The sequence below is a fragment of the Psammomys obesus genome, unplaced genomic scaffold (assembly GCF_907164565.1).
Source record: "Psammomys obesus unplaced genomic scaffold, mPsaObe1.curated_primary_1811, whole genome shotgun sequence".
NCBI classification, from domain to species: Eukaryota; Metazoa; Chordata; class Mammalia; order Rodentia; family Muridae; genus Psammomys; species Psammomys obesus.
In genome coordinates, this window is record NW_026590062.1 from 26,796,134 (window position 1) to 26,813,499 (window position 17,366).

At 42.1% G+C, this 17,366-nt stretch overlaps 1 protein-coding gene across 5 annotated transcripts in view; it reads left to right on the forward strand.

The window, feature by feature from the left end:
• The window catches only part of Kcnma1 (potassium calcium-activated channel subfamily M alpha 1), a 680,238-nt gene that overhangs the window by 325,842 nt on the left and 337,030 nt on the right, over positions 1-17,366 (forward strand). For all 5 annotated transcript variants that reach the window (XM_055605732.1, XM_055605733.1, XM_055605734.1 and 2 more), the window contains exon 3: positions 12,074-12,135. In XM_055605732.1, the coding sequence (XP_055461707.1) occupies positions 12,074-12,135 (62 nt within the window). The remainder of the gene's footprint in view (positions 1-12,073; positions 12,136-17,366) is intronic.

The following is a 17,366-nucleotide window of genomic DNA, read 5'->3' on the forward strand; positions in this document are numbered from 1 at the left end:
CTGCGTTGCTGATGCCTACGGTGTGCCTTGTCTGCCTGTCAGATACTGAGGTATGAGATGGGTCTGACCCTCATTCACTTTCCCTTTCTCTACTAGGTGACCTTGAAAGTGGTATTCCACCATCTCCTTTTTTTTTTTTTTACCTTCTGTCTGAAAAAGAAGTGAAAAGCTGAGAGTATATGTTTCAATGCCATGTTCAGATCTTCTAACCCCAAAATTTGCCCCATACAAGTGGTGTGTGTAGTCTTTTTGATGGTTGTATCCATTCAGCTAGAGCTCTAGCTTCCCTGTTTAGTTAGCATCTTCTGATCCTTGGCAGGTGATATGGATTTATGACTCAGTCTCAGAAAGCAGGGTGGTGGCTGGGATAGTGGCTGATAATTTATACTTTCTGTGGCAGTGCAGTATAAGGTACAGGCAGCTTTCCTCATTCAGGACAAATATAGTTATATATGCGGAGCTGTGTGCCTCTGATGTTATCTCCCAATTTCCCAGGCTGTGGGAACTAGATTTGTGAGCAATGTGAGGGATGCTATCTGCTGAAGCTTTCTCCTTCAGAAAGGGTTGCTTATCTGTTTAAATTCAATAATGAATAAAAAAAATATCATTTTGAGTGAGGGAGAGATGTCAGAAGTGGATGGACTAGGGAAGCTGTCCTCTGGAGAGCTGGATTTCTTTCTATTGTGTACTTGCCAAAAGGACTGTTTGGTGTCATTCTCAGCCTAGACCGCAGTGGCCAAGTCCACCCCATTTGCTTTTGTCAGCAGGAGGCTCTGAAGAGAAGAAAATCGCTAGAGGCACTAAAGAGGATGTGTGGATGTGCACATCTGTGGCTAGGCCCAGCTTGGGACAGAAGTACATTTTAGAGCTCACTGAAAGTTGCCATCAGTGTGGGATAGTTGATAGTTGTTTATCATCTTTGACAGCTTTCTTAATATTTGGGGGGGCCTGGGTGGCTCTACTTTCTGGAGTACATCAATAATCCTTCTTAAAACCGTGGGTGGCTGAAAACCACTCCCATGCAAGAGGGAGACTTGAGGTTATTTGTAGGAGTGCCTTTAATGTTCCAGTAACTTATGAAGAGGCTTTGACCATGTAATACTGCAAACTAGCCTTGAAGAGAACAGAGCAGATGCCCTGTGTCTGTTCTCTTCTCTTTGGGGGGATGGTTGTATTGAGGAGAGCTTATAGGATTAAGGGCATGGCCTTCTCAAACACAGAATCATATTTGAAAGTTATAGCTGTGGTAACCAAAAGCCAAAGGAACTTCTGTCTCCACTCACAACCTTGATTTCCACAAACTCACAACAGCTCTGATTCCTAGCAACAGACCAGGAGGGGAGTGGGAAGGAAAGCTGTGGACCTTTGCCTATCTTTGTGGCTATTGTAGAATAGATTCAGCTTACTAGGAAATGAAATGAAAAGTCATGGGAGGTGCCACTTGTATCTAGAAAGTTTTTAGAAATACCCATTGCATTCAAAAGTAGATTATTAAATAGATTCTTATGTGAGAGTGATCATGTGTGAATTTTTCACTATAAATACATTTCTAGATTCTACTTGTAGATGCTCAGAAAAATATTATCAAGTATACATATGTGTATGTGCATGCATGCATGTGTATATTTGTATATGACCAATAATTTCAGCCATTTCCAAGTCAATAAGTATGTGTAAATTGTACGGTCATCACCATTATCCTCTCATAGAGGATAATCCTCTATCTTTTTTTAACTTGGCCACTGAAGGGACTTCTTAGGTGGTATCATGTGTTCCTATTTCTCCGATTGTGGCTGGCTTCTTTCACTTAATGTAACAGCTCCGCGAAACCTTATATTATAGCATGGATTCTCTTCTGTTTTGGTTAGTTTTTGTCAACTTGATGACTTAAGTCTCATGGGAAGAGGCACCCTCAACTGAGGAATAGCTTTCAATCAAGATTGGCCTCTGGGTATGTTTGTGTGTGTTTGAAGGGGGGATTTTTTTAATTAGTGGTTGATATGGAAGGGCCCACTGTGGGTGGTGCTACTCCTAGGCAGGTGGTCCCCACTTGCATAAGAAAGCAGGCTGGGAAAGCAATGGGGAACAAAGCAGTAGGCAGTATTCCTTTATGGCCTCTGATTCAGTTTCCTCCTCCAGGTTCCTGCCTTGGATTGCCTCCACGATGGAAATGTAAGACGAAATAAACCGTTCCTCTCTAAGTTGCTTTTGGCCATGGTGTTTATCATAGAAACAGAAGTAGGAACTTCCCTTTCTTCAAGATGGAAAAGAATCCCAGTGTACGTGCATGTCTCATCGTTTCCATACATGCATCTGCCTGTGGACCCTTGGCTGCTTTGATCTTTTGCCAGTGTGAATGAGTCCCTTCTGAACCAAGTGGCCAAAATCTATTTGAATCTCTGCTCAATCACAGCTTTGACTTTAGTATAATCTAAAAGCTGGCAAGATTTGAGAAGTAGGGCAAAGAAGGCTATAAATTTAATCCTGGGTGACAGTGAGTGGCAAGGGTTGACCTGGCAGGGCTATAAATGATTTCTCATCTTATAAACCTAATTAAATTAAAAATCCAGTTGGCCAAAACCCATACTCGCTTAAGCCAGGCAATTTCTCAGAAAACTCATTAACTAGGACTTGGGAGTTTCATCAACAGATGGAAATTTTTCCCCATATTTTTCAATAATTGGATAGAAAAAGGACCATCAAACTTCAGATCTCAGATAGAAGTGTTCATGTAGATTCCTAGGGCATTGGTTTTAAGGCTTGTTGGTAATATTAGGGAAAATGCATCCTTTTAAGTATTATGAGGTATTGGCATAAAATTTCAGTGTCATCAATCCAAGGCTTCAGGAAAGACAGGAATTTAAGGGCCATTTTCTGAGTCATTGTTACAATTATTTTTCCTCATTTCAGGGATTTTAAATTGAGTTATAAAAATTGATACTCCAGAGGAACATATTATATGGGCAAATGGCATGATTATTGGCAACCAAAGCCAGGATGTAGGAGCACTCCTGCATGATTAGGGAGCACCAACCTGCAGAAGCTCTCTTCTGAACCTGGGGTTAGTTCAACTTTCACTTTGAAGGAAAATGTTGTTGGGCAACTAGCTTGTAATCGATGTTCAGATTTTTCTTTGGGGAACATTTAAAGCAAAGATGAATCCACACCCTCCACCTCTGTCTGTATTAGTCATATTATCATATTTATCTGTGTCCTCCCCCAAAGCCAGTTACTGCATTTCATTTTGTCTCTCTGGCAGCAGATGTATGATTTATAAGAAACTTGCTCTGCACAGCTTATGTTAAGAGGGAATCTCATTGCTTTCCGGGTCTTCATTTTTAACTGTAGTCATTTTGAGCTGACCCATCTTAAAAATATAAAGAGAGGCGTATGCTGTGCACGTACTTGACTCATAAATACTGATGGAGATCCACCATTTGTGATCAGAGAAGATGTAACCAAGTCCCTGTTGACAAAGGACACACACTGCCATCAGAGCACTTGCACTCCAGCGTAGGAGAGACATGTTGATCAAAAGACAGTAAAGAAATGCTTTATTGCTGGAATGCTGACTGCCACAAAGAGACTGTATTTGTTGGCCATTTCTTCTATTGACAGTCAGGAAATGACTGTGGCATTGGCTTCTGATGGTTAGGTAGCTTATGAGAAGTGGCACTTCTAGAAGGGTAGACCAGGTTGTGCAAAGGCCCTGCAGTAGGAAAGGGTGGACAAAGTGAGTGGTGAATGACAAGAACTGAATGTCCACAGTAACTGGGACCTAGAGAGGGAAGGAGTCTGAGAAGCAGTCAGAAGAAGAAATGACCAGGGTTTTCAAAGCTTCCATGCTGTCAGAGTTGGGGGTGGGGTGTTTGTTTTGTTTTTGTTCCATACTTGAGTTATGATTGGAAGCTATTGGTGGAGGTCCCTTCTCTGTGTCCAAATATCCCAGATTCATGGGATTGCATTTGGGGAATCCTTGATTCTCATAGCTGTCTGTAAAAATCCTGCTTGTTTCTGCCGGCTACTTTATGTGTGAATTTGGGGCTAGGGGTTCAGTTTGATAGCAGAGTGTGTGCTTGGCATGCTTGAGATTGGGCTTCCAGTTCCAGCACTAAACACCACCGAGAACAGTGGGTCTCAATACCAGAGTGGGTCTCACACTCAATCCTTGCGTATGGATCAACGGAGCCGAGCTCCCAAAGGAAGCACTGTGCATTGAAGTAAAATGACCCCTCGAAGGCACTGTTTCCTCTGCCTTGTTTCCTTCTTGAATACATCTCTCTTTCAGTTTTTCTTTGGAGTTTTTTGTTTCTGCTGAATTAATTTCTATCATATTTGTTTGCACACATGTATAAATCAAATGCAGTGTGTCAGACTATCAGGTGAAAATTTTAAGAGACCGTTGGCTCTCTACATGGCCTGGTGGAAATAACTCTCCTATATTCTACAAATCTTTTAAAATTTATGATCAAAAGAGTGCCTTTTTGGATTCCAATAGTACACCCACTTAGGAGAAACATTAATCCTTTAGGAAAGAAAAAACATTACCGCACTTGATAGATTTGTAATCAAGATGTGAGCCCCCAATTTTTTTTTTCCTTTAAAAGAACACTGAGATCCAGAGTCAACTTTGGGGGTTAAAATGCATAGAAAATCTCTAGGCTTTTCATGGATGCCTAGACGCATGAAGAGGAGGTTGCGGTGGAACCTACCTTGCTCTGTATAGCAATGGCAGAGCTGAGACTTGGACCTGGGAAGAAGCTGACCTATGCACACCCCTCCCATTTCATTATAAATTACATTGGCTTGGGGAGCTCACATGCTGTGTGAGCAATCGATTTTGGTGCTTAAGACACACACTGTGAATCAGCGTATCCAAGTGATTCATGCATCTGATTTGACAGGAGAAGACTCCTGGACGCCAGTGTTGGGATGGGTATTGTAATCATCACTCTGCATTATGATTATACACCAGGCCTATCCAGATGGAATACAAGGGCACTGCCTTTTCCAGATGAAAACTCTTCATTTATGCACTGTGGTCAGTGACCTCCCAAGACCCTCCCTAACAAATTTCTCTTCTGATCTTCCCATTTCACAGACTGGGAAACTGATTCCTAGGGAGGTGAAATGACATGCTAAGGACATCCATGCTGCCTAGAAAGACCCTGTGCTCCCTGATGCCTCTTCTTGCCACATGCTGTCATACTCCAAACTTGAGATTTGTTCTCTCTAGCACAGGCCCACCTGGAACATCAGGAATATTCTTTTTTTTTTTTTTTTTCCTTGAGTTGTCTACTTCCCTTCTCTCTTCCTCTACCATTTATGAGGATTGGCCTGGAAGTGGTCATATTTCTAAGCTTGATCCTCTCAAAGAGTCTGTTTATGTGTAGGACATTTCTTACATTCATGAGACTCCCGATTCACTTCAGCCTCAGTACTCCATGCCTGTAGAGGGTAGAGGGCAGCTTGACTTTACTATTTTGACTTCCTGTTTTCATGTCTCTTCATCTGGGCCTTGCACATCACAGATCAGGAAATGTTCACTGGGGTTATTAGATTCACTAAACTGAGCCAGGTGGATGGTGCACGCCATTAATCCCAGCATTCAGGGAGGCAGAGGCAGGTGTATCTCTGAGTTCAAGACCCATCTGATCTAAGTCTAGGACAGCCAAGGCTACAGAGAGAAACCCTGTCTTGAAAAAAAACAAGCCAAAAGAATCATTGGGTTCAACATTGCAGTTTAGATGCTAGAATGCATTCTCTAAAACAATCTGGAAATAGATGGGCAAATTCTCAAGGCAAAACAATCTGGAAACAGATTGTTTTGCCTTGAGAATTTGCCCATCTATTTTTTCTATACATAGTTAATTTTATTACATATAAATTATAGCTCAATTTTTTTAAAAGACCAGTTGCCTTCAGCATCATATAGGCAAAACTATTTTTTTTTTTTCAAGAAAAGTCTCCACTGCCAGTAGCCAGATTCTACATTGAACACATAGCATCATTAATTAGGGTCATTTGTTCTGCTGTGAGCTGAGGAGAATGTACAAAAGCTCGCCAAAGAAAGAATTAATTCCTCCTCCTCTCTGGACTTTCTGGAGCACGCCTAGTAGATTCCCCAAGCCTGCAGGCCTCATACTTATGTTCTAATAGGCTAATTGTTAAGGCGACATTTGTGAATTAATCTCTGACTGGAGCTAAGTGGTTTTCCCTAACGGCTTTAATTCAGGAATACCACTCTTGACTGCATGTCAGAATTCTGAGACAAGCCTAACAAAAATGGAGGGGCCTAGCTCTCCTTCCCTTGTTTTGTGATTTCTGGTACTGGGGGAGGAGGGTGCAAGGACACTCCTGTTCTTTTTGTTTTGTTTTGCATTTATTCGGGCTATTGGGCGTGTGTACCTCTGCCTGCCTGTGAAGGCCAGCTGCAGGAACGTTCCTCCTCTTCTTCTACCTTGTGGGTGCCAGGGATCAAACTGGCACTGTCAGATTTGGCAGTCAGCACCTATGCCTGCCAAGACATCCTACAAGGAGACCCCACTTCTGCGTTTTAAGGAAAACTACCCAGATGTCTGACTGCTTCCAGCCACAGTTCCAGGTCCATTTCTGGAGGCCCATGTGGCCTCAAATTTTCATTTTAAGTGTGTGGCTCAGCCTGTAACTGGACTCTCTCGGGCCAATGCCCGTGCCCCGCAGGCCTAACAAGGTAGCCCTTACCACCTAGCTTCTACCACCTTACCAGTAAGCCAAGTAAAGAGGTAAGAAATAGTAAAAAGTAAAGAAAAGAGTTTTATGTGACCACATTGGGAAGAGACACAAATAAAGAGGGTAGACACCTCCCCCCATTGATCTTCAAGATACTGCCATGAGGATTAAGTTTAAATGGAAGGTAAGAGGTACAGTGGTCAGGTGTGGCCTTGTCCATCATTGACCCATGAGTATCTGGCTCCAGTCTGTCCTGCAAGGTGGTCTGACAATTTTTCAGAAGTGTGTGAAATCTCTTTTTCCTGAGACAAGCTCCTAGTCCAGTTGGCACCAGGATCCCACTCTTTCCCTTCACCCAGCACTGGGAAAGTTCTAATTCCTTGAAGGGCCACTGTCTCGCTAGTCTGAAAACTGAAGTGTGTGTCCTAGCATACCTTCACTCCTACAAGAATGGTTACAAACCTGACAACTGGAATGGAAGTTCTAGGGCATCTCTGCAGAGCCTCCTCCTCGACATGGTGCCTGGGTTCATACTGCTATTGACTCTACGGAGGGCTTAGTTTCCTGTGTCCCTGAACAAAGAATTGGACAGAGATAGATAGATGGCAGTTAGCAGAATGAGATAATTTATTAAGAAAGAGTCCACTTCAATGGAGGAAGTGAACTAGATCAAAGAGAATTCATGATATAAACAGCCATGGTGTGCAAAGGATTTGAGCATTCACATCCCATAATACAGGCATTTTGACCATCTGTGTAATTTGTTTTTTTGTGCATGCTCTATCTGATATGTATAGTTCTACACATATGTAGTTCTACTTTATGTGTCTAATGTCCCATTAGCGTCTTAAGTCTCCATCCAAGACTGTGCTGTTTAGTTCTGAAATGATGCATGGGTCACCTTCACACCTTACCTTTCGCTCCTGTGCCAGCTGACAGTTTGTTGGCCTCATCTAAACTTCCTCCCAGCCTTCCTCTTTGCCAGTTTGTTTTTTATATGCTAATTTTCAGTCTTTGCTTTATAGCTTTTGGCCCTCCCTCCTGTGCTATTTGCCTGTCTCAACTTCACTAAATTTGCCTTTCCCCAGCAGCTTCAAACACTGAGGGGAATATGCTATGCTCAGCCATACTATTTTTCATTTTCATGACATTTTTCCTCCTAGGCATTTGAAAGATCTTCTTGGCCTGCTGGGATTTCCATCCAGGAAGATGGCTGCCAGTCTCATATTCTCATTTCAGTCCATGCCTATTTTCTTCATGATAAGGAGGATGGACTGTGTGTGTGTTGTGTGTGTTGTTTTAACACACTGTATGTGTTCCTGGCATTCTTTTGTCATGTTTCATTTTGGGTTCTGAGAATAGATGAGTCATGCTCCATTGTTCCAATGATACTTATCAAGTTGCTTTCTTTTTTTCTTTTTTTTTTTTTTTTAAGTGGATCTGGCTCTCTGGAAATAGACTCAGTGTTTGGCATTGTAAAATAGTCCAGTTGACCCCATGTCTGTTTCAGTGATATTGACATGAGGTTTAGGCTTAAATAGAGGGCAAGAGATGTGCATGGTGAAGACGTACTAGTCAAAGGACAGTCCTGCCTGTTACCCATTCATCATTGTCTCAGCTCCTGTCCTGAAAGGAGGCCTACAAAGTGCTCTGATAAGGCCCTGACCGGTCAGTCACGGTCTTGAGACCTATCTGTTTCAGCAAGATGATTACCTATGCTCCAGAGCTTGAACCTCATGGATTATTGTCCTGATCTCATGGGTGATTTATCTGTCTTGGGAGCATTAGCTTCTTCTGGAGTTTGAGGTGACTCAAGACAAAAAGTTAAGGACAAATAATTTACCTCTGTATGTTGAGTCAAAGCATGGACACTACTCAGAAGCAGAGGTGCCAGGCTCTCACATGGCTTTCAGTTTCCTTGTGGCTCTAAGCTGGGGAGTCAGTGCTTTACACTAGCAGCAGTTTCTACATTTATGTGGTTGTTTGCAGTTAGTCTGAGAGCATGGCAGTGAGTACTGCTAAAGGTAGCCAAAGTGGACAGGTGAATATTGCTCATGAGGAGTTAGACAAGCTATACAGACTCTGTTAACAGCTAGCAGAACCTGTGTCATGACAGACAAAGAGCAAATGAGCTCTTTGGGAAAGGCACGGTCATTTTAAAGGTGTATATGACTTAGCTGCTGAAGAGCACGTGCATTGTGCCCTTGAGGGAGATTGTGATTTGTTTAGGGCCATCTTTCCCTATCCCTTGGAATTCCACTCTCCTTTTCACCAGGCTACCTGTGCTGCACTAAAGCAATATGACGGTAGCTGTAACTTGTACAAAGAACTACTAGTTGGAGAATGGAGAGATACTGAGAAAAGAACCAATAATGTTCCTGCTCCTCCTTCATCTCTTGATTGACAGTTGGCCTTCAGTAGCTTTCACAGACGTTCTCTGTACATTCTCCTAGAGAACTGACTACTAATTATGGAACCTCCTAGGACTTTGTTTAACAATGTGTGTGTGTGTGTGTGTGTGTGTGTGTGTGTGTGTGTGTGCGCGCGCGTGCATGTGTGCATGCGTGTATGGGCACATACACCATAGCCCAGATGCAGAAGTTAGAGGGCAGCTTTTTGGGGTTGGTTTCCTCCTTCAACTCTCAGTGAGTTTGTTAGGCTTGCTCAGCAACTGCCTTTACCCACTGGCCATGTTTTTTCTTTTTTTAATTTTTAAATTAGAATATTTTCTTTGAAAGCTGGAGAAAGGAGGAGAATCATGCCTTCTTCTCAGGAGGCTTTGAGAAGGCCATGTTGCCGAGTCTCATATTTTCATGACCAAGTTTCTGCATGAGCTGAGTTTAGGCTGAGAGTGCAGTCAAGCCTGACATGATAACAAGGACTGTTAAAGTTTGCATGCACAGTCACCTTCTTACTAAGTACTACTCTATTATTATTATTATTATTATTATTATTATTATTATTATTATTATTTGCTTGTGGTGGCTTCTGGTGGGTGGCACAGTCTGGATTCCCCAATGTCTCTGAGAGAAAAAGCCTTCTGGCAGGACACAGAATCCAAACCTCAGTCTAGTCAGTGGAGGTGTTGTGGGGATCATGTCCCTCCCAAGTTCCTTTTGCTCTTAACCTCTCTGAAGGTGCTGTTTGAGTCTTAAGAGCCCATCAGAGTGTATCCAACTCTTGTCACTGATTTGCTTAAATATGTGACACATTATTCCCAAGTGGAAGCAACTAGGACAAATTAGTGTCAGTCACTTTGGCCATCCTGCTGCTAGAAAAACATTGCTTTCACAGGAGTGCTGAGATTCTAACTTCTTACAGAATAAAGGTGCCATTTGTAAGGACTTTGATTTTCCTTTTATAAGACAGAACATTTGGTGACATAGGGCTGTTTAGTGTACCCTGACAGAAGCTCTACATTCATACACATGGAGCTAAATGGATAGGGATTTGTTCCCGATCAGCTGTTTATGAATAAAGGAGCCCCTCCCTTCTGTTCTGATCACACCCTTTCTCTTTGCGGCTTTCTGAGAATGAGGTCAGGGCCAGGATCTAACTGCTTATGGCTCAGAAATAGCAGCACAGCTCAAAATTAATCTGATGCTATTCGTTTTAGGATGAAAAGCTGAGGCCTGCTTATGTTTTTGTTTCCTGTATATCTTTTGCAACAAGCTATGAATGAACCAATGTGAGGAGGAAAAGCAGAGGCAGGCCAGCCAAGAACTAGTCTATTGGTGGCTGGCGGTGATAGACAGCAGGAGCTGCCTTGCATCCAGTGGGAGCCTTGACTTGAAAAGCAAAGTGGAAGAATGAAATAAACCCTAATGGTGTAGTACTCTAACCACTGTTCTTGAGAAAGAAAGCTAGCTGTTGCTGAGAACACTGAAGGTTCTTTGTATTGTGCCCAGTTATTTCCGACACTGTGGAGCCAGCTGGTCATCTTTCTCTTGTGGTTCCTGCGGGGTTTGCAGTGCTTTCAATGAATATTACATGCATGTTGCATTGTTTTAATCAGACATATTAGCATACACAGAAACACACTGGAGTGTGTGCTTTCCTCTTACACACGTGCATACATAGACATGCACATACAAACACATGCACGCACACACACTAATGCTTGATTATACCTACTCTTTGCCAAGCTGGAGTTAACTTCTGTCTATCCAATGCCAGGCGCATTTCCACCTATGAATCCTGGGGAGACTGGCATTTCTAAGGATCGTTCCTGTAGTCTGTTTGGGAGTTGAGTATATCTGAAGAACAAGGGACGAACAGCAGCCAGGCATGGTGTGTGGCTGTGCTATTTCATTTCTAGTCTCAGCCTTAATTGTTGGTTGTTGTCATTAATCGTTTCCATTGTGAAAGATGAAATGTACACATTGGAACACTGAGTGAGGTATAGAAATGTCAGCAGCAGCCTAATCTGCTACAGGTTCATTCAGTGGACTTTTATGTGACAGGTGTGTGTTGAAGGAGATGCCAAAGCTGTCTTTTATATTCATGATGATTGATTTTGAGCAAGTGCAAAAAAGCTTAGAGATTGTCATATAACTAAGTGTTCAGATGGACGACCTAATTGACTTTTTTGCACTTAAATGGTTTCCCTAGATACTTGAGAAGCCTGATAAACACACACAGAATCGAACAAATTTGTATCTGTCTAGAAGTGGTGTGTGTGTGTATGTACATAAGTACTTATTCACACACGTACCCAAAGGGACAGCTGTAGTAGCAAATGTGTGCTTTTTAAATGGATATTTCTTATGTAGAACAGAAAGCAGATTAGTGACTGTCTGGGCTCAGAGGATAGAACAGGGATTAATTTCACAAGCAAAAAAAAAGATCTTATTGAGATGATAAAAAGTGTTCTGAAACTGGATCACGGTGATGTCACATAAGTTAGTACATTTTCCAAAAGTTATTAAGGAATAATATGCTCAGAATGGATGTATTTTATACCCCAACAAAGCTGTTAAAAATGGCCATTCTCTTTAAGTCCTAGGGTAGGTAGAGAATGAAAGACTTTATCCTTCCAAGTCTTTTGACTCACCATTTCCCCCTGAAATTTATTGACTTCAGTTGTGGTCCTCAAGGTGAGAGGCCTGATCAAAATCTAAGGACACAGGAGGGAAAAGTCTGCATGGACCTCTACAGGTAGGGGCAAGGGGCAAGGTTGCTCCAACTGCCGGGTGAAGAGTCAATGTCTGAGTTGCCACTGGTCAGAGAGCACATTCCATGTGGAAACAGGTCCCTCAAGGTACTAGGCACTGTGTGCTCCAAGCAGTTGTTTCTGCCACTCAGAAATGAAAACAGTCTGGTCCCAGCCCTTCAGTAATGGCATGTTTATCTTCTTTTGCAGGTCGTGTTAGTCTTTGCTCTCAGCATTGGTGCCCTTGTAATATACTTCATAGACTCCTCAAAGTGAGTATGCATATGTGCTGTCTTGCCCATTTTTTTTCTAGGGCAATTACAACCCCTTACATTGATGAACATATTAATTTAACAAGCCTTTGCAACTATCTCCTGAGTGCTGAAGACTTGGAGGAAGGCAGGGCTGCTCTGTGCTGCATTTACGAATGGGGAAAAATTCTCTCAGAAGACTGTGTTGATGCTGCTGGTATGGGAGGGAGAGGCACTGGGGAACCAAACCTTCTTGTTGGGTATTTATTTGTACTGAGCTGTTTCCTGATGAAGTGTTTTATTGAAGATGCCAAGAAGTTAAGAGGGTTCTGACAGGAATGCGCAACCTCTGGAAGGGAGCAACAGAGTCCAACAGATAAGTCTGAGCAATCCTGGCCACAGTCATAGGATCTTTTTCTCATCCAGGGTAGATCATATTGGAAGCCAGATTAGACAGCCTAGTGCTAAGGTTTCACCTGCCAAATGAATTGATAGCTGAGTCAATGGTCACTGTGCTTCTTCACATATGGCACTAAGGAAATGGGATAAGACAATCATGAGGACTCCTAGAGGAGGTTTATGACTCTCTGAGAACTTGTGGAGAGTGGTGTTCACACAGACCCTTTGAGTGGCATTTTAGTGATCTGGTTCATAGATGATGAAGACTTTCAGGGAGGCTGAAGAGACCAGTCACGCTATATAGCTACCCTTAATTGCTCTGGGTACGACTGCTAGATACATTACCAGGTCCAACTATCCTACTGCAATCTAAAAGTTGACAGCATCTGAGACACACAGATCTGGGGATAGATTTGCTTTTCTGTCATGACACAGACTTGGCAGTTCTAGCCAAGGATGAGTTTGCCGGCCTCAGTGTCTACTTTTGAGAGTGTTTTTCATTCCTCTACTGCTAATCCTGACTGGATCCTATACTTTGATCTCAAGACACCTGCTTTGTGTTTCTCTTGGAACAGACTCCAGCATACCTCAATTTTGAGCTTAATGCTCATTTTCCTATAGTATAATATGGTGGCAATTTCATGCACACATAAATTCTAAATTTTCCAGAGCTATCTGGTCACTAGCCAGGGGATTTTTGTGTATTTGGCTATGGAGGCCAAACTGTCAAATCAAGAAAAATAAAAGAAACATGTTTACTCATCCGTGTCTGAAATCTGCCAAGCATGAGACTTTTAGAAATCATTTAGCCTACTGCAGACACAAGACTGGGCCCTCACCTGTCATGAGCTGTGGGTCCTTTAAGCATCCTCAGGGGACAAGATTGTGTGTGTTCTCTTCATCTGAAATCCGCAGTGAAGAAAGAAGAGCACTGTTCAGTCTGGAAGTCTCCAGTTATCTTGTGAGTGAAGGTAAGCCATCTTTTCGTATTTACTCGGAAATTATGGACCACATTTGAAGTGACCTGGAACTCTCAAGCCCTTGGTCATCTCTCTCCAATCTCTCTCCAGGGGTCATGGGGTACACACCCTGTCAACACCTGTGCTGGGGCTTAGGAAAGAGGTTCGGAAATGTAGTCTGTGTGCCCCAGAAAGAGCACACTCTTCTGTGAAGGTGAGCGTGGGGAACTGCTAAAGGACAGAGGCCTTGGCTGTGCCTCCCTTTCCTTTGTCTCCCTCTCTGCCTCTTTGTATGTCATGGAAATAAAATGTTGCTCATGGATGGGTTTGGATGGTGTCTTTTTTGAAAATTGTGTCTACTGGGAGGCAATCTTTGGTTTCACAGAGTCTGGCCTTCCTTGGGGGAGGATGGCTAAACATGCTGTTCCCCAAGGTTGACACTCTGCACCACTACATTCCCAGCCTCCAGCTCTTTGGGGTTAGTCCTGACTCTGCTAAGCCTTCCTGAAGCTAATGCTAGAAACCCTCAGTGATTTTGGTTCTTTTTGGAACCTGCAAAGAGTCTATACCAAAGCTGACCTTCAGTTCTGTTTTTCGACTTCCCCAGCAAAAATTCCAGTAATCTTAGACATGAGATTGTCTTCCTTCTCCTTAGTATGTCTTCAGCCTTTCTCTCCTCCTAAACTATGCAAATTGTTTGGTTATCAGAACAGACTTTGTTTAACAGAACACCTGTTGCTACATATGCAACTCTACTTTTCATTTTTACTTCTTCAGCTGGCCCTGCAACCATAGCCTAAGACACTGACTTGTGGAGAAGTCGGTGAGCAGCCTACACAGAGAATCCTTTATCTTTTCATGGAAATCCAGCAAGCATGCTCAGGTTATGGAGATGAATTAAAGTAAAACATATAGCTTTGCCTTTGTGATCACAAAGTCTACAGGGTCATAGTCAGAACACTAAATGCAACTCATTAATCCAGTTGCAATCAAGTTTAGTGAATGAGATAAAATTCTACATATAAACTACAAATGGAATAAGGCTGAGAAAAGTTGTCAAATTCTTGAGGTTTACCTTTTTCAGTCAAAACCACTTCTGGCTTAATAGAAATGGCTTGGCTGGCCATCTTGGAAAGCAAGTTAAATTTCTCTTAAAAATTATACCAAGTTGTTGCCCAGAGGAAAAAAGCCTGGAATTCTTGAGATGAATTTGTATTAGTGCAAATAAATACATTTGAGTGATTGTCCCTGGACTGACATGGTTTACAAAGTTGTTCTGTTGTTACACTTACCCAGAGCTGTCTTCATGCACTTGGTAGATTGGACATCTCAAAGTTAGGGAAGCTCAAGATGCAAAGCTTTCTATACCTGGCCCTTTGGGAAGTATGAAGAGGTGTTAGGGAGATGACCTGGATTTGTAAGAGCATCTGCTGAGCAAGCACGAAGACCCAAGATCAAGTCACCAAGACATTCCTAAAAAGCTGGGCATGGTCCTGTGTGCCTGTAACTCTAGATCTTTGGGGATGAAGACAGGAGGACCACTGGGATTGCTTGGTAGCCATTTTAGCTCTGGACTTAGTGAGAGACCCTGCCTTAAAGGAATGAGTCCGAGGGTGAGAAAGCAGTACACTTGCCATTCTCTACTGATCTCTGATTACACATGTACCACACATGCATATGCCACACACAGAGAAATGACGTGAAAGATTTAAAAAGAGAACTGCAAAGGATGCAGATGACCGTATGATACAGGTTCCAGGGGTAGACTCAACCAGCTGCTCTCAGAGAGGCTGATTTAGACCATGCACATGGGCAAGCCAAGTGGATAATTATTCTACCTCAGTAAGTCAGCAGAAAGGCAAGAAAGCTCAGGTTAACCTTGTGATTAGCACAAGTAATTGTAACTGGTGGTCTTCCTCACCTTTCAAAATTTATTTGACTACAGTATATCCACACATCTTTGCTCTTCAATTCTTAGTCCAAGACAGACAGGTCCCCAGTAGGTCTTTTTCAGTGATGTGTTTGAGAAGTCCTCCTTTGGGTCTTCATTTTTTTAATGTAATCTCTATGAGAAGAATCATTTGGGTCAGCTCCCGTGATTACCATCTAGCTGGGAAAGATTCTCCTAGAGCCAACAGATAAAGAGAATCACAATTAAATCAGTTTAAATGGTGTTCCGTCATTCCAGTGGAAAATGCTGGGAAGATTCAAACAAAGGGAAATGTTATAGTTAGACTTGGTTGGGACAGGTGTAATTTCAATACCTTATGAGACCTGCAATCCCTTCAAAGATCCATGTTCTCTAAATTCCCCACCTCCTAATTCTGACCCTGATTCTGCAGAAACTTCTCCTATTCACCCTGATTTCTATCAAGAAAAAACTAAAAATAATAATTATGTATATATAAAACCTGGGGCCAGAGTGGTGTCTCAGCAGATAAAGGCATATGCTCCATATGTCTGACTACAAGAATTTAATCTCTGGGACCTACATTTAAAAGGTGGAAGTAGTGATGCCATTCTGTAAATCTAACACTCCTGTGGCCAGATGGGAGACAAAGAGAGGAGAATCCTTTAGAAGCACATGAGCCAGTTGGCCTGGAGTCCACAGTCCAGCATCAGAAACAAGAGGGACTATGCCTCAACATAGTACCAGGTGAGAACATGCTCCTGAAACTTTCCTTCTGACCCCTACACCTGTACTGTGGCATATATGTGCCCATACTTACATACCCAAAATATATGTACATACATATATATCATATATATATACACATTCCATATAGTTTAACTGTGCAACCAATTCATATGTGACCCTCAATGTCCTATGGTGTTAATGTCAATGTTGCTTGCTTGACTCCAGACCAAATACTCATGGAATAAGTAGGGGGTGGAGAGACCTCGAAATGTCAGCAGGAGGGTCAGGACTCATATATGGCAGAAGGCAGCAGTTGTTGCTGCTCCTTTCCATAATTTTAAGAGAATGTAGGAAGACACAGCAGCTCTCAAAGCTCTGTGCATCTGCTTTTTTCCAGGAGTATTCTGGGAAAGGATGACTCACATGTGGGGAGATATTTATTCCTTTGATTCATGCTTAAATGCTGCTCCTTCTTATGCTTCAGTTACATGGATTATGAATATTTAATGCTGCATATACTGGAAATGAAGGTCAGGTCCTGCTCACTGGCGACTTCAAAGCAGCCTGGATTCTGAAAGGCATACCACCTGCTGTTAGCAGAGTGAAGCAGAAAGGTTATGCATTGTTAAAATCTTCCTTAATGACTCTATCTGCACCAAAATGCCTGGGGCACCATGGGGGGTGCCTGCTGGCTTTGCCAGCTTTTGCTCTTGGCTTCTGGTTTAAGCCCTGCTATTTGAGTGAGATGGACATTTGGAGGGTGAAGGAAACCACAGCACAAATTTTGTAGCATATCCTATCCAAGTGCTTTATTGTCTCTTCTCGGTCTTCATCAATTTTATTTATTTGTTCACTCTATATTCATTCATTCATTCATTCATTCATTCATTCATTCATTCATTCATTCCTTCACTTTTACAGCTTCAATGTGAAAATCTTAAATACTTTCCAGGTAGTGGCAGTGCTTGTGGTTAAGTATGGTTACAGATAATTGTAAGCATATTTGCAATAGAAACTGACCAGACTGTTTCCCTAGTCTCTGGAAACACAACTGACCCTGTTATTACAATTCAGATATTTAGAGCTTTAGCCCAACCTGTTCATGGTTTTACAGTTTTACCTGGCACTCCTCTTCAAATAAATACTAATCTCTTCTTCATCTGATGAATTTTTTCTCTTTTTAAAATTTTATGTACATTGGTTTTCTACATATATATATATATATATATATATATATATATATATATATATATATA